At 53.9% G+C, this 21,074-nt stretch overlaps 9 protein-coding genes and 1 non-coding gene across 10 annotated transcripts; 5 read left to right on the top strand and 5 right to left on the bottom strand.

Annotated features, from left to right (window-relative positions):
• Positions 1-226: 226 nt before the first annotated feature.
• On the top strand, positions 227-3,214 carry SODALDRAFT_331308 (hypothetical protein). Its single transcript, XM_028611427.1, has 7 exons — positions 227-932; positions 1,008-1,173; positions 1,235-1,365; positions 1,445-1,648; positions 1,727-2,075; positions 2,140-2,998; positions 3,075-3,214. The coding sequence occupies exons 1-7, from the start codon at positions 595-597 to the stop codon at positions 3,200-3,202; spliced, it is 2,175 nt and encodes a 724-aa protein (XP_028469366.1). The 5' UTR covers positions 227-594; the 3' UTR covers positions 3,203-3,214.
• A 1,201-nt stretch (positions 3,215-4,415) lies between these two features.
• On the top strand, positions 4,416-6,060 carry SODALDRAFT_122598 (hypothetical protein). Its single transcript, XM_028606639.1, has 2 exons — positions 4,416-4,637; positions 4,792-6,060. The coding sequence occupies exons 1-2, from the start codon at positions 4,544-4,546 to the stop codon at positions 5,967-5,969; spliced, it is 1,272 nt and encodes a 423-aa protein (XP_028469365.1). The 5' UTR covers positions 4,416-4,543; the 3' UTR covers positions 5,970-6,060.
• SODALDRAFT_122593 (hypothetical protein) lies at positions 6,061-6,798 on the bottom strand. The gene has a single exon (XM_028606638.1). The coding sequence runs from the start codon at positions 6,712-6,714 to the stop codon at positions 6,151-6,153; it is 564 nt and encodes a 187-aa protein (XP_028469364.1). The 5' UTR covers positions 6,715-6,798; the 3' UTR covers positions 6,061-6,150.
• Positions 6,799-9,072: 2,274 nt separating this feature from the next.
• On the top strand, positions 9,073-13,134 carry SODALDRAFT_377217 (hypothetical protein; the record flags this gene model as incomplete). Its single annotated transcript, XM_028614892.1, has 10 exons — positions 9,073-9,735; positions 9,792-9,898; positions 9,974-10,007; positions 10,064-11,803; positions 11,871-11,976; positions 12,080-12,104; positions 12,179-12,238; positions 12,317-12,380; positions 12,953-12,974; positions 13,093-13,134. Exons 1-10 carry the CDS (start codon positions 9,221-9,223, stop codon positions 13,132-13,134), a joined length of 2,715 nt encoding a protein of 904 aa, XP_028469363.1. The 5' UTR covers positions 9,073-9,220.
• SODALDRAFT_t56 lies at positions 12,344-12,431 on the bottom strand. The gene has a single exon. It is a non-coding gene; the product is annotated as a tRNA-Lys (tRNA).
• A 690-nt stretch (positions 13,135-13,824) lies between the features above and the next one.
• On the top strand, positions 13,825-14,616 carry SODALDRAFT_322663 (pali-domain-containing protein; the record flags this gene model as incomplete). The annotated part of the gene is made up of 2 exons (XM_028609742.1): positions 13,825-14,015; positions 14,103-14,616. The coding sequence occupies 2 exons, from the start codon at positions 13,825-13,827 to the stop codon at positions 14,614-14,616; spliced, it is 705 nt and encodes a 234-aa protein (XP_028469362.1).
• A 226-nt stretch (positions 14,617-14,842) lies between these two features.
• SODALDRAFT_357609 (hypothetical protein) lies at positions 14,843-16,299 on the bottom strand (the record flags this gene model as incomplete). The annotated part of the gene is made up of 7 exons (XM_028614019.1): positions 14,843-14,865; positions 14,927-15,000; positions 15,077-15,122; positions 15,247-15,343; positions 15,441-15,522; positions 15,627-15,737; positions 16,100-16,299. The coding sequence occupies 7 exons, from the start codon at positions 16,297-16,299 to the stop codon at positions 14,843-14,845; spliced, it is 633 nt and encodes a 210-aa protein (XP_028469361.1).
• Positions 16,300-16,565: 266 nt separating this feature from the next.
• SODALDRAFT_357608 (hypothetical protein) lies at positions 16,566-17,223 on the bottom strand (the record flags this gene model as incomplete). Its single annotated transcript, XM_028614018.1, has 3 exons — positions 16,566-16,792; positions 16,910-17,032; positions 17,121-17,223. The coding sequence occupies 3 exons, from the start codon at positions 17,221-17,223 to the stop codon at positions 16,566-16,568; spliced, it is 453 nt and encodes a 150-aa protein (XP_028469360.1).
• An 823-nt stretch (positions 17,224-18,046) lies between these two features.
• SODALDRAFT_122468 (hypothetical protein) lies at positions 18,047-19,468 on the top strand. Its single transcript, XM_028606637.1, has 3 exons — positions 18,047-18,085; positions 18,361-18,629; positions 18,697-19,468. The coding sequence occupies exons 2-3, from the start codon at positions 18,536-18,538 to the stop codon at positions 19,140-19,142; spliced, it is 540 nt and encodes a 179-aa protein (XP_028469359.1). The 5' UTR covers positions 18,047-18,085; positions 18,361-18,535; the 3' UTR covers positions 19,143-19,468.
• SODALDRAFT_292352 (Hydroxyisourate hydrolase) lies at positions 19,311-20,668 on the bottom strand. Its single transcript, XM_028608690.1, has one exon. It carries the CDS (start codon positions 20,245-20,247, stop codon positions 19,795-19,797), a length of 453 nt encoding a protein of 150 aa, XP_028469358.1. The 5' UTR covers positions 20,248-20,668; the 3' UTR covers positions 19,311-19,794.
• Positions 20,669-21,074: the final 406 nt, after the last annotated feature.

The following is a 21,074-nucleotide window of genomic DNA, read 5'->3' as shown; positions in this document are numbered from 1 at the left end:
TACGTCGGGTCGGTGTAGTTATGACACATGGCAAACCTCTGAAGACATATGTCGCGGCTACATGTTCCCCAGTCACAAGGGTCCTCGCCAGCTCCAGGTACCTATGTAGAATAAGGCTTGCCCTGCGGAAGGTGACGCATTGACCACCTACGCAATGGCTTTCCCGTCGCGTATTCTGGTTCGAAGCTTGTCCATCTTTTAACCTACCCTACCTACCTTATTAACACACTACACTTCAGTTCACAGCACCCCGGGACAGATCAAATCCAGGCAAACATCCAACAACACTGTTTCATTGCACCGACGAAATTTACCGAAATCTTATTATCATCAGAGAAGACAAACAGTACTAATGCCAGCGAGGTGTGCATGCTGAGGATCCTGAACGCTGAGAAAGTTTTGCGATTCTGGGCCAAGGCCTGCTGCTCTGCTTCGCTACGCGCAAACCCGATAATGCCTTCATCTTAACACCGCATCAGCCGCATTCCTTGAACACTTCTTCTCCGCCCCATTCAGACTTCTTCGACAGGTCATTCGTCGTGCACGTCGACATTGAAATACCCCTTACCTTCTTCTCACCATTGCCTGCCCAACATGCCAGCTCCTCAGCTTTCTGTCAGCGACCAAATACGGCAGCTCAACGACGCGCGAAAGTTGGTTTTGGGCGACGTCAAGTACTATTCAAGCGTTATAAAGAGCATTCTACCCATCATCTCCCCGTCTGCCCACATCGAATTGCGAAGATGGGGTGTCGATTTTCTGGCCGAGGCCTTCGCAACACCAGCGATCCCCCTTGGAGACAAGGAAACCTTGCAGCCCTTTATTCTCGAAACATTAAAAGACACACTCGAGGACCCCGGACAGGATATACAAGTTCTCCGTAGTGCCATTCAGGCGGCTGCGAGTATATACCCGCTGACACTACGATGGATGTGAGTCGGAAGTTTTTGCTCTAGATTCTCAAACAACCTGCTCGTGCCAGCAGAAGCACTGACAACGTCGGGCAGCATCAACAACTCGTACGATAACATGACTTGGGAGCACATGACCAAGATCAAAGCCAGGATTCTACAGATATGGGAGAAGGCTGAGCCGTCAGTCAGGATATGTTGCGTCAAGTTTGCGCAGCGCGTTGTGCTGGCCCAGTCACCTGTCAATCCACAGGAGCCTAGGGTACGACCTCAGGATATCCTAGAGATAGACCGGGACAAATACACTGACGTGCCCGTTGCAGAGAGGCGATTCCCTCGACATCTCCCTAGACAAAGTACCGCCCAACCATCAAACCCTCGATGTTCGTACCTTAGAGGCTGAAGCAGCCGGTCTATTAGATCGGATTCTGGGGGGGTTGCAAGATCATAGCAGGTGAGGAACTGCGACCGACCGCCTAGACCTGTTATGCGCTAGCCGCCAGTGACTAACGGGCGGTATGATTTCTGTGTAGCGACGCCCTCCTCGTAGATGCCATTCTCAACTCCCTCGCCATCCTCGTTCGGACGCGACCCAATACAGTGAACAGGATATTCAACGCCATCTTCAACTTCAACCCTTTCAAACTAGCCAATTCACCAGTGACCCCCCGCAACCGAGTGCTCATCAAGTCTATGGAGAAGACTACGCGCATGCTCCTGCTTCACATTGCGAAACGGCATGTTACCAAACCCCGTCATCTCGTACTGGTAGATCTTTTTTTTTTCTTTTTCTTTGGCTAACGTCCGATATGTAGTGATCCGCATAGTCCTCTTGCTCAGCGGATACAACAGCACGTGGAGGGAATGATGCGGATGCGCAGCGAGATACTCGAAGAAGCAGGGCGGAAACGCGCGCTAGAAGCACAATCCGCCGGAGCTGACGCCAAACGGCAACGGACGCAAGCACCGCCGGCTAACCCTGAGCAGCTTCAAGTTGACCCCTTGCCACCTGGCCGCCATAACTTGGCCGACGTTTATACCCTCAGTGGTGGTGAAGGGCTCAAGGGTTTTGACATTTCGACGGTCCCCGCTGCCATGGTCGCGAAAATCAACGTATCTACATTGGCAAGGATCAATCCGCAACTCCTGTCCAAGGCCGTTGAGGTATGTCATACCGACTTTCTTGCGTCCGAGCGCGTTGTGCAGCTGACACGGATTCTTCTTGTAGGGGATAAAAGGAAGGTTCGCCGCTCTGGCGGCGATGCCCATCCCAGAACTGGATCCGAACACGGCACCTCTGGGTGTCGACGAGGACGAGGACGACGACTATGAACCCGACTTCTTTGCGGCTGAGGATACAGAACAAATTTTGAACAAACTCGACGGCCAGGCGAATGACCAGCCCGATGTGACGGAATTGTCTCTCAAGTCTTTCAAGTTACCGCCGCCCACCCCATTGACACCCGAGGCGGCGCTCGGCGGAGGCCAGGGCTCCGTTTTGTCACTGCTCGAGTTCGTCAAGACGCTTGAGGACGTCAACAAGCGGCCACGGTCTGGCATCAATAGGCTGGCGGCCGGTAGCAACGACAGAGAATCGTGGATTGCCATCGTGACGCGACTGGCAAGCCGGTGTTCTGCCGAGGAAGGTGAAATCTCCATCAAGGACGAGTATAGCGATTCCCCGGCCCCGGCTATTCTCGGCGACAGCATCCGGGAGTCCCTATACACCTACGTGCTGGAAGACTTCCGGAGACGAATCGACGTCGCTATTACCTGGCTAGCGGAGGAGTGGTATAACGATCGAATGCAACAGAAGGAAGGGGGACACCCACGTCTTCACTACGAAAAGTGGGCGCTGAAGCTCATCGACGGGTTTTCCCAGTACCTCCATGCGCAAGATAAGGTGTTGACACGGTTTCTCGGCGAGATCCCAGACCTGACGGCGGCTATCTTCTCTCGCGTGAAACTCATCTGCCGAGATCCTTCAGTGGTGCCACTGGCGCTGACGAGCCTACTATATGTGGTAATGATGCGGCCACCAGCCAAGGAGCTCGCACTCGACACTGTGCAAGAAATATGGCAAGAGTGTAAGTCAGACACTAATCCTTGTTTCCGTTCCTGTCGTTGTCTGATGCGTAGCTGACATGTGTTTTTTTTGCTTAGACGAAGAGGCGCGTCCGATGGCGGGCAAATACCTGGCCAAGTTCCGGCCGGCCTTTCTGGAGGCGGCCACCCGGGACGCAGAAAATAATGGCACAGCAACCTCTTCCACCGCTGTCGCTGCGGCGTGAGGCAGCCGGGGGGGGGGGGGGGGGGGGGGGGGGGGGGGGCGGGCATGTAACCTGCAACCTACCTCCGTACGACACTTAATCTGTTTCGTTTCGGTCTCACAGCGCCGCGCCACCATTATTAGCATTGGCGAGGATGGTACTTGACGTTATGGAGCTAATCCCTCCCTTACCTTTTCTGATGCTCCCCCACCGCAACGGGACTCGGGGAATTCGGATCGTCTGGGAACTGGTCTGATTCTGGTGTCTGCAATGGGACGGGGTCGCAAGGAAAAAAGAACGCGAAGAGGGACTATCGGAAGGGGTGTGTATTTTGGATGGGGCACGTCTTCAAGGCGGTATCCAACGGAGGTGTCGTTCGCCAAGCCCGACGACATAATCCGTAAGAATACTTCGTGGGAATCTCGGAAGAACCAGTTTACATTGAACAGAGACTCACACTACACAGGAGCGGGAGGGTGATAGGATAGGTCTTACTCGTAGGTCAGGAAAAGCAAGTCACAAACAATACCTACCTTGGTTAGGGCCAAGCTCATTGGCCTGAAAGATGAAGGGAACGATAGGTAGTGTAAGGTAGTTCGTATATTTCAGGCCGACTTGAGGTCGGGTTTCTCGAGTTGCTGAGAAGGCGGCGGCAGCTCATAATTACAAACTGTGAAGTACCTTACAGACCAGACGCCTAGAGCTTATGAGGTAATTTAACAGGGGCAGACACGCTGACAGGTCCCCCAGCTCATGACCTGTCCGTGCTGGTGGGACGCAACGAGGCTCGAAAGTTGTTTTTAGTGGCTGCTTTAGTGGGGCGGGAAAAAGACGGTCATTGCGCTGCGGGCCGGCCAGTGTACGTTGTATGTACGTGTACGGGAACTCAAATGTCCTGTCCCCAAAGAAACCAAAGAAACCAAAGAATACATGCACTGTAAGGTAAGGTACCTGACAGACCCAAGGTACTCAATCCTGTACCTGGCCGAGAGTGGCAGAAGGCGGCTTTCATCAGAAAAAGACTAATAATGGGCGACGTGTTTCTTCTCCTCCATCCTCCTTCACAATTAACACCGTTCGCTCATTTTCAGGTTTGTTCTTGGCTGAATGGCTTCAATTACATTCTCCTTTCGAATTGTACTTGTACTAACTCGCTTCGGTTCCCATTCAGGTTCTATTTCGATCACTGTCGCTCCCCTTCCGATTTAGCCAGCGATTAGTTGAATACCTAGGTATCTACCTATCCCCGTCACTCTCTCGATAGACGAGTCGCTCGTGTCCAAAAACGCGGCCGCCACTGGATTCTTCATAGCACAGCAGCTGCTGTGGACTTCTTCCCATGCTGGGAGGTGGGCAATAGACATGCGAAGTCGATTACAGAAGTATCGAAAATCCCATGGTTCTTCTAAATCGATAGACATATCCATCAACTCTACGGACAAAGACCTAGGAGACGGTATGGAAACCCCTTTGTCGCTCTCTTCAACTCGTGTCTCTGCTTTGCTATATTGGTCTCAACACGGAAAACAGAACCGCGTAGCAAGGTTCAAACATAATAGCATCATCGCCACTATGGTTCATGCGAGAGCAGCCAGCTAACAGCTTGATAGCCACCCGACAAACACCAGCATCACAGCCCGGCGAACCACCATATTTACCAAATGCACCGTCAACCCCGAGCCCTACAACTGCCATTACCTCTTCCCGAAGCGTGAATCGTCTCCAAAACAACCACGCTACCCTCAGCTCCCCAACGCCTTCCTCACATGCGACTCCTACCATGGTTCAGACCATCCGCACCGTACCCAGCTTCGGAGACCCCAGCGACACCAGTTCCGACGCCCCCTCTCGTACCTCGCCCTTCTCCAGCTCGGTCAACAGCAACGCGAGCAGAATCACCATGTCGTCGTCCCACCAAGAAAGAGCCTCAGACGTCCGATACAGCTCGCAAACGAGCAACGGCGACGCCACAATACGTGCGATGGTCTCCCCGATGAGGCAGGAATCAGAAGAAAACCCGGGCGCGTGGGACTCGACGATCGGGAAAGCCGGGTTGGGAAAGACGGGCCGGGTGATCAACAAGCTCGTCAGCGACAATGACGCGCTGAAACGCGAAATCCAACTCGAACGGCTGCGGGCGGACGAGGCCAAGCGGGAAGCCAAGGTGGCGGAGGAGCGGATGGAGCGCATGATCGGCGAGCACGAAAGCCAGCTCCTCGAGGCGTCGGTGACCAAGACACTACTGGCCCGCAAGGAACGGCAGGTCGAGACGCTGATGTGGGCCGTGGGCCACGAGAAGCAGCGGGCGGCCGAGGCGCTGGAGCGCGAGAGCAACTGGCGGGCCGAGATGGAGAAGACGCGGGTGGCGACGACGCGGCAGGTCGAAGAGGCCAACACGTACGCGGCGCTCATGGAAGGGCGGTACAACGCCATCTCGTCGCACTGGCGGGAGCAAGGCGAGGAGGTGAAGCGGGTCCATCGGAAGCTCAGGGGGGAGATGGACGACCTCGTGGCGGAGAGGCGGCGCGACGACGAGAAGATATCGACGCTCCAGGAGCTCTGCGACCAGCAGGACGGCAACATCCGCGAGCTGAAGCGGCAGCGGGACGAGATGGAGGCCAAGTTCGAGGAGTACAAGCGTCAGCAGGAGGAAGCGCTGTCGGACATCAAGACCCACGCGGCGGAGAGGGAGGCCGAGCAGGAAAGGATGCTCCAGGAGACGAGGGATGTGCTGAACAAGTTGAAGTGGGCACTGAACGTGAAAGAGAACGTCAAGGATGCGGGCTGAAGATGGCCGTCATCTTCCCTGGCGTTCCACCCTGTTTTTTCTTCCCCTCCTCACGACTCACGACAACAACCAAGGTTATAGAAAAGAGAGAGAGAAAAAGCCTTCCCACGAACGAGAATATCGCATCGGATCTCGACATTGTTTCGCTGTCTTATCGAAATTCCCTCGGTTCCCACGGGCTTCACAGAAACGACGAAACGAAAGAAAAAAAATTAGATATACGTACGCGGTGCCAGGCATGTTCTTCATTTCTAGACAGGATTCCAAAGCAGGGAAACGGATTTGAGGGGTTCTCGGCAGGGGAGACTACTAGGGGGCCGACGAATAACGGGACTTTCCTATGCCCGTCGCCGGGACGAGAAAGGGTTCGGACCACCTCTCCAATATCAATCACGGTGGGAGTCGCTGGCGTTGAACGGAATTGTACCTTACGGTTTAATGGTTTTTGTCTTTCGGGATCTGATGACAGGCTCGACAGCACGCAGAACAATGTATATAAGGTACTGCTGCACTTTATATCTGGTTTCCAGACAATGACTGATACCAGGGAGGGATTGGCGGCACCCATGCCTGATGAAACGGCCTCATAATAACGGAAGGGAATTGATACATCTTGACTGCGAATCTCGCGGCATTGGAGAACATCATCGTCTTGGGCCCAACGGAATATCAGGCAACCTAAGTCTCCTGCACGCCATGAGCGATGGACGTCGCTTGCTTCACAGGTTTCCCCTGGCCCTAGCATGGAAAGAGAGCACACAAATTCCCCGGAGTGTCTGCCTCTTCAGCAGTTCATTACAAGTACACTATTGGGTGAGGCTATTTCGACTGGAGTCAAGGTGCCGACATGAAGATGTTTTTAACGTGGATCGTGGAGGTGACGACCATATATTGAAAGGAGGAAGCCATTCGTCAACGATAATTAGAAGTGAGGCGACGGAGACTTCCTTCTGTCATGTCTTGCAATTTAGAGAGCTTAGCTCTGCTCCCCAACTCGCCCGACGCCTGCGTTGTCCGGTTCCCTAGGGATAAGATGATTGCCGGATCCTCCACTTGAATGCAGGCCGACAAGCCTGGTTCATGGCTATTGTGAGTCATAGCATAAAGAAGAGATGAAACACCACGATGGTAGATGTGGCCGATGTTTCTGAAACAAAACATGGGGTAGGGAAACACTGTCGTGGGAAGATCGAGTTCTAATTAGTGTAGGCTGCTTTCTGCATTCATCAGTCCGTCGTTCGCCCGCATCTGTCTATCCTCGGGACGGAGTACGGACGCAGGGCCGTTGCGCATGCCAAGACCTTCAATCCTTATTTATCAACCAACCGAGTGGATGGCACGACAATTCGCGTCCCGATTGGATGGAACCTCACGGCGTCGCGTCGAGATTGGCAGCTCACCGTTGGGCGCGAAACTGGTAACCAATGGCAAGCCAGAGAATGTGTGTACCTCGTTTTGAGCCAATGCCGATACAGAACAGCGCCGTCGCGTTCCTGTATATTCCCGTACACGTATATTTTCCATCGCAGGCGCTGGGATCGTAAAACGTGGCAGCTACGCGCCAGGAGTTTCGAGGCTGTGCAATGGTGACCTGTTCCGTTCCCGTTTCTCTCGACTTTCCCGCGTCCCGTTTTAAGAACTATCCGTAGATTCCTTTTTTTTATGGGGACATGATCTAGACCTCGCAGGGGAATTAGGTAACCGTTCGAGCCTCCCGTCCTCCACTAATCAACGGCCGAGTCCAAGTACCAAATTTCTACGTATTGAACGGCGCTTTGGCTTAGCGCTCGCCGCCGTCGCTAAAACAAAGCCAGACCGCGGCTTACCGTCGCGGCTGCATGGTGTACGTGCACGCATCGCTTCAGGTTCAGGCTCACACAGTCAGCTCTGTGAGGCTCCGCTGCGGCGGCAAGTGAAGAGAACCGGCGCACAAGAGACATTAGGGCAACTTTGCGCTTTCATGCTGGATCCCGTGCTGCGAACATTGTCTGAGAGGGAACTAACGGCGGCGGATTCGGGGGCGGCCCGGTAATGATGACACAAGTCTTAGACAAAGCCATAGTTGACGTCTCACAACGATGCCTCCGGGTGGCTGGTGGGAAGTACAGGTATTAATTACACGGTAAGGAACAATTGCGCTCAATGTCAGCTGTGCAGTTGTAATTTTGATGGACGGGACAGGGGCCCAGCAGCGCGCCAGCTATGTCGTCTGTGTAAGCGCCGTGCGGACGGCATCTAGCCGATGGGCGGTTACAAGGGAAGCTCGGACGCCGCCATAAACGTTCAGGTACAACGTACGGCTTTTGGTGGGGCTGGAAAGTGGCGGCTAAGGTAGGGTCCATACACTGAACCACTTCTCTCATTACGGGACAGACAGAGTGCCCAGTGCCCGGGCAGTTCAGGTTCGATTTTTTCGTATCCATATGGCAAGCTCATTCTATACATTGCCGCTCGGCTGGGGGAAATTGCGAAGGTACACGGAGTATAGACAATAAGCCAAAGATGCGCTGGCCAAGTGAGGATCCGTACCAGCGTCTCTGACGGTGAGCTGGTTCTCGGCTAAGCTAATCCTCAGTCCTGTCACGGTGATGGTTCACGATTCTCATCTCTGCTGATTTTGGCAATGTTTGTCCGTCGCGTCGAGTGGTATCTGAGCGCGTTCATATCACGGTGGACGAGGTCGAGGGACGAGGGCGAGTTACTATGGTGACCGCGTTCAGAGTTGAGTCGTCAGCATCAACGAAGTTAACACGCTCGGAAAAACACGCTAGAAGCTGCAGATCGTCTGCAGCTTTCTGGTGGGGTAAGGTACCTAAGGACCTAATTGCGATGTAGTGCACCGGTAGCTTTTTCTGCCGAAGTGACTTTGCATCTTGTCACCCCTAGAAATGAGTCATAGCCGCCTGCAGGAAGCGTGCAGATGTGGCCGTCCAGTGAAAAGTCGCGAAGAAAGGAACACCAACCCTTGGCTCTGGGAGAGGAGACTTCGGGAACTGGGGGATCTTGCTGTGGATCCCCACCGCACAGCTCCACAAGCTTTCTGGGTACGTACCTCGTCTTCTTCCACTTCCATCCAACCACCATCGTCAAGTTCACCTCCACCCGACCATATCCATAGGCCATAAGCACTCCCAAAGGGTTCTGCGAAGATCAGGCGGGTATTGTACCCGTATGCTTTTACCTTCCTGTCAGAGATATCAAAGGCAGTAGTCTCGTTTCAGATCTTTGAGTATTCGTGGCTGTTACGTCTTATGGCCGAGGCGGACAAGACCCTCACCTCCATCTTCCTCTACCACCACGATGCCGTCATGCGCCTCCGTCTAAACCCCCCCTGTCCCGCTGCGGATCACATCAAAGTCTTGTTCGGGAAGATGGGAAGGATGGTAGTGAGTAGGATGAAAAACGACACCCCCCGGTTCGAAGGGTCCCGCGCCCGCGGCATCGCGCCACGTCCCATCGATGCATGCCATGGATCCCCACGACCGCGACCACGACCACGGCCACGTCCACGTCTGCATCCACGGTCTACTCCGTACACCTATGCCATGGACTGCCGCGTGCGGCCCAAGCTTTCCGAGATTTGGCTTTTCGAACCGCCGTCCCTGACCCTCGTCGCACTGGATCACCAGTCATTGGATCCCCGTTTCTCATCGAGGATAAAGATGGCCCCTTTCCCTCTCTCCCTTTCCATGGCCACCTCTCATCTCAACATCTCGCAACGTCTCTTTGGAGTTTGGCTTCTCTTTTCCAATCATCTCTCTCCTTTGTATTCTCTGTCCTTTCCTTTCGGTCTTTTCAAGGTATCCAAAAAGAAAAATTTAGATCTCTTGGGTTCGTCCTCAACACGATCCTCCGGCTTCACGGCATCATCTCAGCATCTCATCTCTTCACTTATTTGGTTTCACCCATTGCCTCACGGACAAGAGCTGGTCTCTTGAGCAAACACATCACTGCCTTCCCTCCACTAATAGCATAATCGCCCTCTTGGTGTCTGTGCTCGGCAGATACCCTCGCACCCCCCCAGCCCAACATGTCTACGTACGTCCCTCTCGCCTCGGCTTACTCCTATCGCATCTCGCTAACATTTTGCTTAGTCTGGCAGCAGACATGCCGTTCGATTTCATCTTTCCCTCATGCGAACCCGCAACACCACCCCAGTTCACCTTTGATCCGTCATTGCTTCAGATGCCCTGCAACCCCGGCCATGGCCGTTCCAGTTCCTACAGCTCCGTCTATTCCGCCGTCTCATCTGCCGCCGACTCCACCCCTGACTCCACCACCGACTCCGTGAGCACGCGCATGACTACCCCGAGTCGTTCTTCGCCTCCCATCCGCCAACATGGTCCTATTCTGCTGCCCAAGATCCGTTCCCAGGACCAGGCCTTCGAATCGCCTGCGAAGCGCCTCAAGTCGAACTCGCCCCCTGTCTCCGGCGGCCCGCCCAAGCGGTCTGCCTTCCGCCCTTCTCACGCCCGGAGCTACACCAGCCCGGAGTCCATCGCCTGGGGCATGCCCTATGCCACCCCCAACCCCTCCCCGCCTCAGCCAGACCATTCGTCTGCTTCCACTTTCTCTTCCTCTCTTCTCTGCTCTCCTGTCAATTTTGCCCAGGATGACTTCCAGTCCCGTCGTGCCTCCACCTGCAGCCTAGACGGTGGCGCTCTCGAGAAATACGCCTTTTCGACGTATCGCCAGATGCCCACCTACGTCTCTGCTCCCGCTGCCGCTGCCAATCAGCAGGTCGTCGTCGCAGACTCCTTCCCTCTCTCCTCTTACGCTCCTCGTGCTCCGTCTCCGCTGAGCCTGTCCTCTACCCCCGAGCCCGTTCCTAGCACTACTCTATTCTCTTACCTCACTGGCCCCAATCCGGCGCCGGCGTTGGTGCGCACCATCTCATACCCCCTTCGTGATCCCCACACCAAACATTTCTGGTGGGACGTGCGTCAGGTTCGGTCGTGGTCCGATTTTTCCACCTCCACTATCCTGTCCCTCCCCGGCGCTTCTGCCCTCCTCAACTGCCCGGTCCCTGCACCTCTCCTCCCCAATCCCTCGACCAGCACACGGCATCCCGAGACTGAGGGAGCCCTCCATTCCATCTACGCGGGGCATTACCTGCCTAAGCTGAACGCTGCCTTGGCCATGACCTCCAACCGGCCCCTTCAGTTCTCGACGGTGGCGCCAAAGTCGTCCGCGTCGTCTGGTCAATCGGATCTCCTCTTCGTCGCCAACGCCCGGGGGGACGCTTCGTCAGCGGCCGCCATCTTCGGCGGCAAACCGTCGGCCCGCGTCGTGGGCATCGTCCGGTCCTTCGACCGCTTCAACACGGGGATGCGAGTCGAGGGGAACATCAAGCGGGTCGAGTACCTCCGCGGGCTCGCCGCCATCCACCACGCCATGCGCGAGCACGGCTGCCGCTACGGCTTCATCCTGACCGAGATCGAGCTCGTCGTGGTCCGCAACGGCACCGAACCCACGCCGCACTTTGGCTTCCTGGAAGTGGCGACAGTACAGCTCGCGGCCTCGGCCTCGGCCTCTGGTTTCGCCGCCTCTGGCTTCTCGGCCGACACCGGGGCACAGGCTGACCAGGAGCTGACGGCCTGCCTCGCTCTGTGGGGTCTGTCCATGATGGCCGGCGACGAGGCCAGCCCGGGACAGGCGCATTGGAAGGCGGACATCGGGGCCCCGGCCGAGGGGACGCGTCGGAAGGCCTTGGCGAGGGACTCGTGGATGCCGCAGCCGCAGCTGGCGGAAAAGAGGGAGGCGAAGCGTGCTCGGGGATGGGTTCTCCCGGAAGATCCTGTCGGCCGCAAGGAACTGGGCAAGAGGGGCGTCCGGTATGGTGGCTGCTGAACGGAGGAACGAAGCTGACGAGGATATGAAGAAACGGGAACCAGGGTTCAGGTCGAGCAATGGGCTGGTCCCATGCTCTCCTCAAACCCTTAACTGGACGGATGATTGGAATGAATTGAAGTTGATAATTCTGAGAGGCGACGAGTTGTTCTTTTTGGTACTTGGGAATATGATTTGATGATAGCTAGCTTAGAATATTTACCATGGTACTATCTGTGTACTTTTAATCAATCTGATGCCAACATTCACATTCTTTAAAGCTCGATTATGGCCGTCTCGTCATTCGTAATGCTTGTCCCTCAGGGAGGATGAGAGAAGTCGTTCTCCGTTCTATTATACACTGCTGCGGTCCCACCGAGGCTTGAACATCCGTGCTTGGTACACGCCACTTACGAACACGACCCTTCCACCCAGTCAAAGTACTCACAAGGACATCCATACGGAGAAGAAGAAGCCAAAGAAAAATAAAAAAGTAAAGAGAACAAAAAAAAATGAAGGGACCATTGAGATCTCGTCAGGAATTGAGCCCGACGTGGGGGTCGAACCCACAACCTTGAGATTGTGACCTCTTGTAGTAAGAGTCTCACGCTCTACCGATTGAGCTAGCCGGGCAGGCTTCGCTTCTTGTTGTTGAGTTGGTTGCGAGATTTGGTATAAGAGGGCTGGCCCTAGGACACGTCCCGTGGGGTTTGTGCTACGACGCGTGTTGTTGAAATTTTCTCGTGTTTTCTTCGTTGGTGGGTCTGGGTGGGAAAAGAAGACGAAAAGGAAAAAGTTACCGGATGGGTCTTAAGCAGAGCCGCATGCCGAAGAACTGGGACCGTAACGGACATCCGGTTATTACCGCTAGAAGATAAGGTACCTAAGGTACCGACTTCGCAGAGACAACGCTCTTTGAAGGGGAATCCTACCTTATGAATAAGGTAATACCAGGTATTCGTACTTTATAACCCTCGGGCCAGTCCGACATTGAAAAGCTAATCCGAGCAACCAATCACGTACCCAATCCCCTCCCATTCGTACTTTTCGACTTGACATCGGCTTCGTAGTAATCGTGATCTCGGGCAGTTTGGCAAGGTACGTTGTATTTTGTCAAATAGCGTTATGTCCAGGGATCACATATCCAATTCCAGCGTGGCTGTTCCTGTCCGCCTGGTAAGTAAGTACCTTAGCTATTAATACTTCGTTCTTCGTAGGTGCGGACACAGAAAGCGTGAGAGCTCGCTTTTACCAGTCTGGACCGGTCCTTAGGTGACCCCACAGGTCTCCCCAGTCCCTGCACACCTCAGCCAAGCCTGACTACGTCATCAGCTAGGAGGAATCGGGTTGGGCACGCACCAATTTTTCCTACGAATAATTAGAGAGACAAGTACTACAACCAATTCATGGCAGGACGCCGTGTCATCCGACCACAAAAACGACCAGAGACATCGTCACAGCCTTACACCAGGGCGGGTGAGGGTTTCCATACGCTCGGGTGTTCGTGGCTTTCTCTTTGTGGTGACCATGTCGCGGATGACGTCGCCCTGGGCTTAGATCCCCATGCCGTCATTGGTCCCTTACGTACCTACCAAGTACGCCAGCTCATTCGTTATGCCGAACGGATAGCTGCGTTCTTTGTCTTTCCTTGTTTTCTCACCCCTTTAACAAGGCCGCATTCGTACTCATCAGCTCCGGGACTGTGGCTGACGCACGGCCCCGTACTATGTTCCCAGCATGGCTGTGTTATCCGCTTCTTCTCTATATATCCGTATGTCGCGAGACTCTCTTCCTCACCATCCTAGGAAGATTCACTCTCATACCGTCTTTTGAGGCTGAAGTAAACACGTGCCCCACGGAACGAACACCTTTTCGAGGATAGACCACGACGGGAAAACAAGGCCAATTCAAGGGACAAACCTTCATCCTTCTCGGCACTACTATATCACGACCGCCGCCACGTCGCTCACCCGTACCGCTACACCTCACAACAACTCGGAAGTATTGGGAGCTCAGCATTGTCACAATGGGTCTTCTTAGCTTTGTGAGCCATTTCGGCACATTCCTGTTGCTCGCGGCAACAGTTCTTCTCGTTGTGTCATCCATCACAGCTCCCACCGTGAGCAACATCTCCCTCTTCACGGTGGACTTGGGTAGAGGCAACGAAGAGATCACGTTTGGCACCTTTGGCTGGTGTGTCCGGGGGATCCCCGACAGGTAAGGCCTCTACATATCATTTCTGAAGTCTAATCAATTCGATCTCAAGAGAGAAGCGCATGGTATGCTAACGGGAGCCTTGAACAGGGGCTGCTCTTCCTCATCCATCGGTTATTCACCCACCGATATCATCACTGCGGTAGAGGGCACCGAATTTTCGGATAACCGCCAAAACACAGCCGAGGCCCTGACCAACGTCATGATCCTGCACCCCATCGCCGCCGGTATTTCGTTCCTCGGCTTCGTCCTCTCCCTGGGCTCCGGCATGTTCGGCTCCCTGCTCGCCTCGCTCGTCGCCGGCGTGGCCTTCCTCGTCACGACGATCGCCCTCATCTGCGACTTCGTCTGGATCTCCGCCGTCCGCAACAACGTCAACGACGACGACAGCGGCGGCAGTCCCCTCAGCAACGCACACTACGGCGCCGCGCTGTGGTGCGTCCTCGTCGCCGCCCTGTGCGCTCTCGTCGCATCCGTCATCCTCCTGGTCACCTGCTGCAGCGGCCGGTCCAAGCGCCGCCGTACCGAGAACCGCAAGTCCGACTTCCATGCTCCTCCTGCCCACACCGGCCGCAGACGCTGGTGGTCGCGTCGCCGCCACTAGGCTGGAGCAGTCACAGCTGGACCGCCTTTCCAAGCCATGAGCAGATGTGTCGTGACAGTGGGGGGTAGGGGGTGGTGGGTGAAGTTCCGAGAAAATGGAGATTGTTAATAAGACAGATGTGATCCCCGGGGATCTGAGGTTTTCCAGGGCACCCAATACTTAATTACGGAGCGTGGTGAGGAGGACGTGGCCCTATGATGAGGGATTGATACCACATGCCCGACGATTATGCGTCGGCAACGAATGAGCCTGTCACTGTTTTCTAGCGTCCAATTGAATGATACCTACTTCAAAACATGTATCTTCGCACTGATGCGTTTCTTCAACCGATCAGAACAGTCCTCGCTCGCTTGTTGACCTCGGCTCGGGAATCGAGTTTTGCATCTACAAGGAACCAAGTCATGTAGATCGCCGTCGAGGGCATGTGATTTTGGTTCCTCGGCGCTCTAGATTGTCCAACCGGAAGGAAATCGAGTCGACCCAACCTTCAACATTCAAGCCCTTGACTTGATGGAAGCGAGTAAATTGATTATTCAGTGAGGGCAGATGATTTTGTCTCATCCCCCCCTTTTTTGATGTCTCAGTGAGTTCATAGTAGATACATACATACGCATCTACTCCAAAACGGACATCCGAAGTGCGTTGTTCGGTTGTGCGACACGGCGGGAGACGTGAAGGATATGTGATCTTGAAATTGCACGTACGAAGCAAGATAGGGTGACGTGACCTATCAAGGTTCGATGGACGCCCACGATGCGTGAGGTCTGGCCATATTACCTAGGTCCTGGAAGAAAGTCGGTGAGCTTTAATTATGTATCATGCACTGCTGCACCTCTGTGGCCGCATTGCATGCTGCTATTGCCTGCTGGCCAGAGCGCCACTTTATGGCCAGACACAGTCGGACGACTTTTTTTGGATTTTCAAGACTCGCCGTACCTTTTTGAGGTTTATTTGCAGCTAATAAGCTATGCGATTTTATTTTATTTTTCCTCCTCTCGGATGCAGGGCACTGGACGGGACGATGAAAGAATGCGGCGGATTCTAGGCATAGGTGACTAGAGTGTAGACGTGACGTCTGGTCATGTAGGTATTTATTGGTCGTGGTGGCATCGGCGCTGGCGCTGGCATGCAGGTTTGTGATGAAGAGGGGAGACTTGCGAGAACGCGTATGTCATGCATGTAAACAAAAGTCCCTTACTAAGAGTAATTTGTAAATGGGTCGAGGTAGAGCAAAGACTCGTCTTCCTGTCTTCCATATAGCATATAGCGAGGGTATTCGGAAGAGCACGAGGACGCCGAATAATGATGCCGGTAGAAGTTCTGCAAGGTACCTAGTAGGTATGATTGACATTTGGGTTGAATCATTCGTCCAGGGCGGCCAAAACGGGCCAGGTCCCCCCTCTATCCGAGAGAACCACCACCGCAATGTCGTCCAACAAGGGAAGGTTCTCCAAGACATATTACCTACCACGTACACGTGTACTTCGTCGGTTCGCAAAGACCAATAGGCGGGCAGCAGATCTCTTCGCACGCCGCTCTATGTACTCCCGGTCTGGCGATGATTAGCCGTGAATTGCCACCGGAGCACATGCTTGGAACCTGAGCAAAGGGGATAACTATGATGTGACCTTTCGAGGGGCAAAGGAGCTGGAGAGTTAAAATGGCCAGCAGGTCGGTCGTCATGCGTCGAAAGTCCAGGCACCCAAAGGCCAGCTTTATCCTTTTTTTTCTTCTCCTCTCTCGTCTCTCGAATACCAACCCTCGAACAAATCTGCCAACCTCCCCTTCAATCCGATACCGACATTGCGATTTATATCGTGCACTTTGGCTCTCCAATTCCATCCAGTCGACAATTCAATCTAACCTACCTTATCTTATAAGTTCGGTACAAATTGTCACCCCGTCCATATTTGCCCCAGGGCAAAACACATTCCAACCCTAGTCCAAATTCAGCTGCGTTCGTCATCCCTCCGCTCGCCATTAAGCCGCAGCGACTCGATCAAATACAGCACGGAGTACATCCGGAGGGACCGCCATTCACTCCGGATGGGCTCGTCCGTCTGTCTCAGCCGCCGCTGAACCGACACCGACTCACCACCGCCAATGATCCCATCCATAGGCAGACCGACCACACCGACTACATAGGCACCCTCTCTATGATCGGGCAAATATATCCCTGCCTATCTGAGCGGTCCCTTTTTCTTCTTCTTCTTTTTTCCCTTTGAAGCCCTCTCCACCTCTTATTCCCCGGACTCTAAGCAACAAAACCGCGCGCTTGTTGACGGAAACCCACCGAAAACGCTCACGGAATCGGGGGCAGGGCTCGACCATTCGGAATTCCCCATCGTCATCTCAGCTCCCCCCACTGTCCACGTAACCACTGTCCACGTAATCACCGTTGCCGCCCAGCCGCTAACTGAGTACAACGATACATCATACGTATCCCACCCCACACATTTCACTGCCCGGCCAGAAGGTACGTAAGTCAGCTCGTTTCCTTCCACCTTCCGTCAATCTTTTGGTGGTTGTGGGCCTGGACCGCACCCTCCCCACAAAGTCCACCGGTCCCCTACGTTGTAATCCCGTTTGGCTTTGTTTGCCTCCCATTTATCAGCCCTCCCAAGACTTTCCAAAACTCTCCAAGACTCCCCAAGACCTCCAAGACTATTATTCCAAGACTCCCCAAGTCTCCCCAAGACTCCCCAAGACTCTCAACAAATTCGATCCTTGGCATTACCTATAGGACTTTGCCTCTCCCCTTCTTCCTGCCCTCTCCTCGGCGTCAACGATCAAGGGATCCCGTGTGGCTGCAAGCATGCCATCGGTATAGCCTTGGGAAGGTCGTAGGCGCTTCACCTATCCGTTAACCTGCTCCAATGGACCCTTCGGCCTTAGCGAAGAGAGGAATGCTCCTCGGTGCTCTCTCATGACATGCTGGGGATAGGAAAGTCAAGAAATAATTGGGTTGTACTTGCGCATTTCGCACCATGCACCATGTTTATGGGTATTGATTGGTGTGTGAAGTCTGAAGTACAGTTGTACGTGCGCTGCCTCGTCATTACCTCAACGTACCTTAGGTACAGTACAATCAAGACATGTCAGAGCAAGTGGCCGAAATTGCTGGCGCAAGTGCGCCTCCCCGGGGCCATCTTGGGAACAATATCCCGCTCCGAGGGCCTTATTAAAAAGGACATCACATTCTGACTTCCTTTCTTCGGTTTTTTGGCCATCCTCTCTTTCTTACCTGCCATTCATTCTCTTCCCTTATTATTACTCGGTCAAATCACCTCCTAGCCTGACGCGGAAAGAAAGACCTGCTTGCCAATCCGAGACTTCCCGCTTCGCTGACAGATTCGTCGAGCGGTGTCTGTCTGACACGCATTTCGGCGCCGAGGTGCATTGTTGGACTTTTACCCCAGGTCTTGCCTTGAAAGCGGCATTTCCACACAAATTCATTCATTGTTCCTCAGTAACATACATCTATACACTTTTTTCTTCTTTTTTTTTTCATATTTCTTTTTCTCCTTTCTCCTTTGACCTTTCACTCTTTTTGACCGTTTCTATTCTATTACAGTCCTTTCCATTCAATATCTTCCAGTAATCCATTTATTATCTATACTCTTTTGTCGTCGACAAAGAACACATCATCACAGCCACTCAAGTCATACACCTACCTACCTGCCTTAGACGGCGGTCTTTTTGTGCTCCATTTACCGTCATTGTCAAACTAACAGCTGTACGAAGTACCTTACATTGCAGCGGCCGCAATTGACCCCTCTTGGTGCATGCCGCCTTCCTTCACCTGCCGTTTCCTTCAAATACCCCTCACGTCCACCGACGGCATCGACCACGGGTAATTATAATAGTTCCCGTCCTCTTTCTTCATCCACAATTAATCGGATCGGCAACCATCGCCACCATGACTTCGGATACCCAAAGTCCACGAACTTCGACCTCCAGCAGGCGAAGGATTCCAAATCATGACACGGGTTTCCCTGAACCCTTTAACGGAGGTATGTCGGACCCGAGCGAGAAATCCCCACTGCCCGTGACTTATTGAAGCTCAATTTCCTCCCGTAGTGTCAAACACCACCCTACCACATCCCGAGGCCAATATATCGCCCGATGCCGTCATCAGTCAGGAGGATATCATTTTTAGTAAAAAAGGCCGGTCGTCTCGCTCCTTCCGGCAAAAGCACAAGCGTACCATCAGCCACGGCCGTATCACACAGCAAATGCAGGCCATGTACAGCGACGTCGTCCTCGAGGAGGACGAGGACATGCTCGAGCCACCCATGTCGCCCATATCAACCATGGATTTTGAAGCAAGCCTGCAATCCCGGCGCACCTCCAGCAACCCCCCGCAAACGCCACCCGAAATCAGCTTGAGAACTGGCCACATGAGCCGCGGCAAGGACGGGGATAGCCTCCTATCCCATAGCGCAGGGGAAACATCTCCGACTTCTTCCGAGCGTTCATACAAGAGGAGCCTGCTTCGTCGGCTAGGCCTCCGCAGGAAAGTATGATGGAAGGGTAGGGAGGGGCAACGCCACCAATTCCCCCCCTTCACCGAAACTCCTAATAACGGCCGACCATACCGAAGGACCACGAATGCGAGCCAAACGAAGGTGCCGCATCCTGGTTCTAATGATGATACCATGACAACGACAAGCGATATTCGGGATTAAAATATTGTTAGCGCGGAGTTTCTATTTTTCTTAATCCTTTTTTCTTCCAACAGCATTTAACTACTTGGCTCTGAGTACATTACATTGTTTGTGTATTTATCTAGGGGGAGTTGGTGGGTACTGATAGCAAAACGGAGGCTGCGATGGACGGTGGGAAACAGTCCGAAGTCGTCCGACGGAACAGGCGGACTTGCAACAAACTTGACTTCAGTCTTATCGCACGAGTGGGGGGGGGTAGCTTTCCTTGAGAACACTCTAGCAATATATCATAACCGTCATGGCCACAGCTGCTGCGATATTATATTTATGGAATCAGTCGGTCGGCGTTGGTAGGTCGCTTTGATAGTTCAGTTCTTTCTCGTTCTTCAACTCTCCAACTGCCAATCACAATAGCCTCTTCTTTCGCCATGCGCCGCGTTTCCTCCTCAGGAAGGACATGCTAATGCACTCGGTTCTTCGTTTTCCTCTTCACCGCAAAATGTGTCGATCCTCAGCTACCGCGGTAGGTGGTGTAGCTAAACGGCGACAGCAAGAGGGGGACATGATAGCCCTGGCCCTCCTGGACGTTGAAGACGACGACGACCTCGGGGAAGAAGCAGTCCTTGCCCTGGTCGGCGAAGTAGCCCTCGACGTCGAAGCGGAGGGTCCAGCGCGAGGGCCCGCGGATGTCGCCGAGGACGTCCTCGAGGGTGTAGACGGGGACGTCGCCCGAGGCTGTGGCCGAGCTGTAGGGCAGCCAGGACTTGACGCGGCCGTCGTCGTCGGTGAGGGACTCGAAGGTCTTTGAGGCGCCGGAGAGGGTCGGGGGGAGGGTTGGGTCGGCGCTGTTCCTGGTCGAACCTGGGGAGGAGAGGCGCACGCGGACGCCTCGGGCGGGACGGCCTGTGGTGGTGTCGAGGATGTGGCAAGTTATGCGGTCTTTGGTGGGGGTGGGGGCTGCCATTTTCCTTCTTTCTTTCTTTCTTCCTTCTTGGGGTTTCTTCTTTTTGTTGTTCTGTTTTGTGATCTGCTTTCCTCCTCCTTCCTTTATGTTTTGTGGCGTATTTGGGCGGCGGTGACGGTTGGGGGGAAGATGAAGTTGGGTTTAACCGATGAGGTTGAAGAGGGTGGTGGTGGTGGTGGTGGTGGTACCTGATTATTAGCTTGTTCTTGCGCCGCTTAAGGTAGGGAGGGGTCGCAAAGTGGGATGTTGGAATGTAGGGGGCGGGGTAGCGGCAGAGGTTAAGGTACGCTCGAGGGCCGGTGTCTAGGTCCGGCAGGTTCCAGCGTCTGATGAGCCGGACGTACTCTCGTCCTAGTTGTTAGGCCGCGACATCGATCGGTTCGAGAATAATCGAGATGACAATATATGATATTTGTGACGGAAGCAGATATAAGAATAAGACGTGTATTTTTTTGCGTATCCTTATTCCAGATAGACCTCGAAAAGACAACCAATGTGCCGCCAGACGCAGGCAGTTTTGGCTTCCTCCCGCTAAGGAGACAGGCGGGTATTACTAACTCCGTCCAGAAGATCGCCTGGTTGTAGCGTTGGCCAGTTCCTCGGCGGATTAACCCAGACGGCCAGAACCCCCCGATGCCGGTGCCGGGACCCACTGTGTTTTTATCAGTCCGGGTCCGTGCTGGTGGGGGGAGGGACTTGCCCTAAAATCATCGAATTGTCCGGTCGTTGCTCATGATTCGGGGGGTTCAGAGTGCTTTTAGTACAGTTGTAGATTAAAAAAAAAGTCGTTTGATTGATTGTTAGTTCGGACAGAGTGATATGTGCAA

The sequence above is a fragment of the Sodiomyces alkalinus genome (genome assembly GCF_003711515.1).
Source record: "Sodiomyces alkalinus F11 unplaced genomic scaffold SODALscaffold_2, whole genome shotgun sequence".
Lineage (NCBI taxonomy): Eukaryota > Fungi > Ascomycota > Sordariomycetes > Glomerellales > Plectosphaerellaceae > Sodiomyces > Sodiomyces alkalinus.
Note: the sequence above shows the minus strand (reverse complement) of the source record. Positions and strands in the feature narration are given on the sequence as shown.

What these genes read in the sequence shown, in the direction of transcription:
- SODALDRAFT_122598 (XM_028606639.1), top strand. Translation starts at nt 4,544, where the DNA reads ATGCGAAGTCGATTACAGAAGTATCGAAAATCCCATGGTTCTTCTAAA. An exon ending in GGACAAAGACCTAGGAGACG is followed by an intron (nt 4,638 to 4,791) that starts GTATGGAAACCC and finishes ACAGCTTGATAG; the next exon opens with CCACCCGACAAACACCAGCA.
- SODALDRAFT_122468 (XM_028606637.1), top strand. Translation starts at nt 18,536, where the DNA reads ATGACTTCGGATACCCAAAGTCCACGAACTTCGACCTCCAGCAGGCGA. An exon ending in CCCTGAACCCTTTAACGGAG is followed by an intron (nt 18,630 to 18,696) that starts GTATGTCGGACC and finishes TTCCTCCCGTAG; the next exon opens with TGTCAAACACCACCCTACCA.
- SODALDRAFT_122593 (XM_028606638.1), bottom strand. Translation starts at nt 6,714, where the DNA reads ATGCTAGGGCCAGGGGAAACCTGTGAAGCAAGCGACGTCCATCGCTCA.
- SODALDRAFT_292352 (XM_028608690.1), bottom strand. Translation starts at nt 20,247, where the DNA reads ATGGCAGCCCCCACCCCCACCAAAGACCGCATAACTTGCCACATCCTC.
- SODALDRAFT_331308 (XM_028611427.1), top strand. Translation starts at nt 595, where the DNA reads ATGCCAGCTCCTCAGCTTTCTGTCAGCGACCAAATACGGCAGCTCAAC. An exon ending in CCGCTGACACTACGATGGAT is followed by an intron (nt 933 to 1,007) that starts GTGAGTCGGAAG and finishes AACGTCGGGCAG; the next exon opens with CATCAACAACTCGTACGATA. An exon ending in TCCTGTCCAAGGCCGTTGAG is followed by an intron (nt 2,076 to 2,139) that starts GTATGTCATACC and finishes TTCTTCTTGTAG; the next exon opens with GGGATAAAAGGAAGGTTCGC.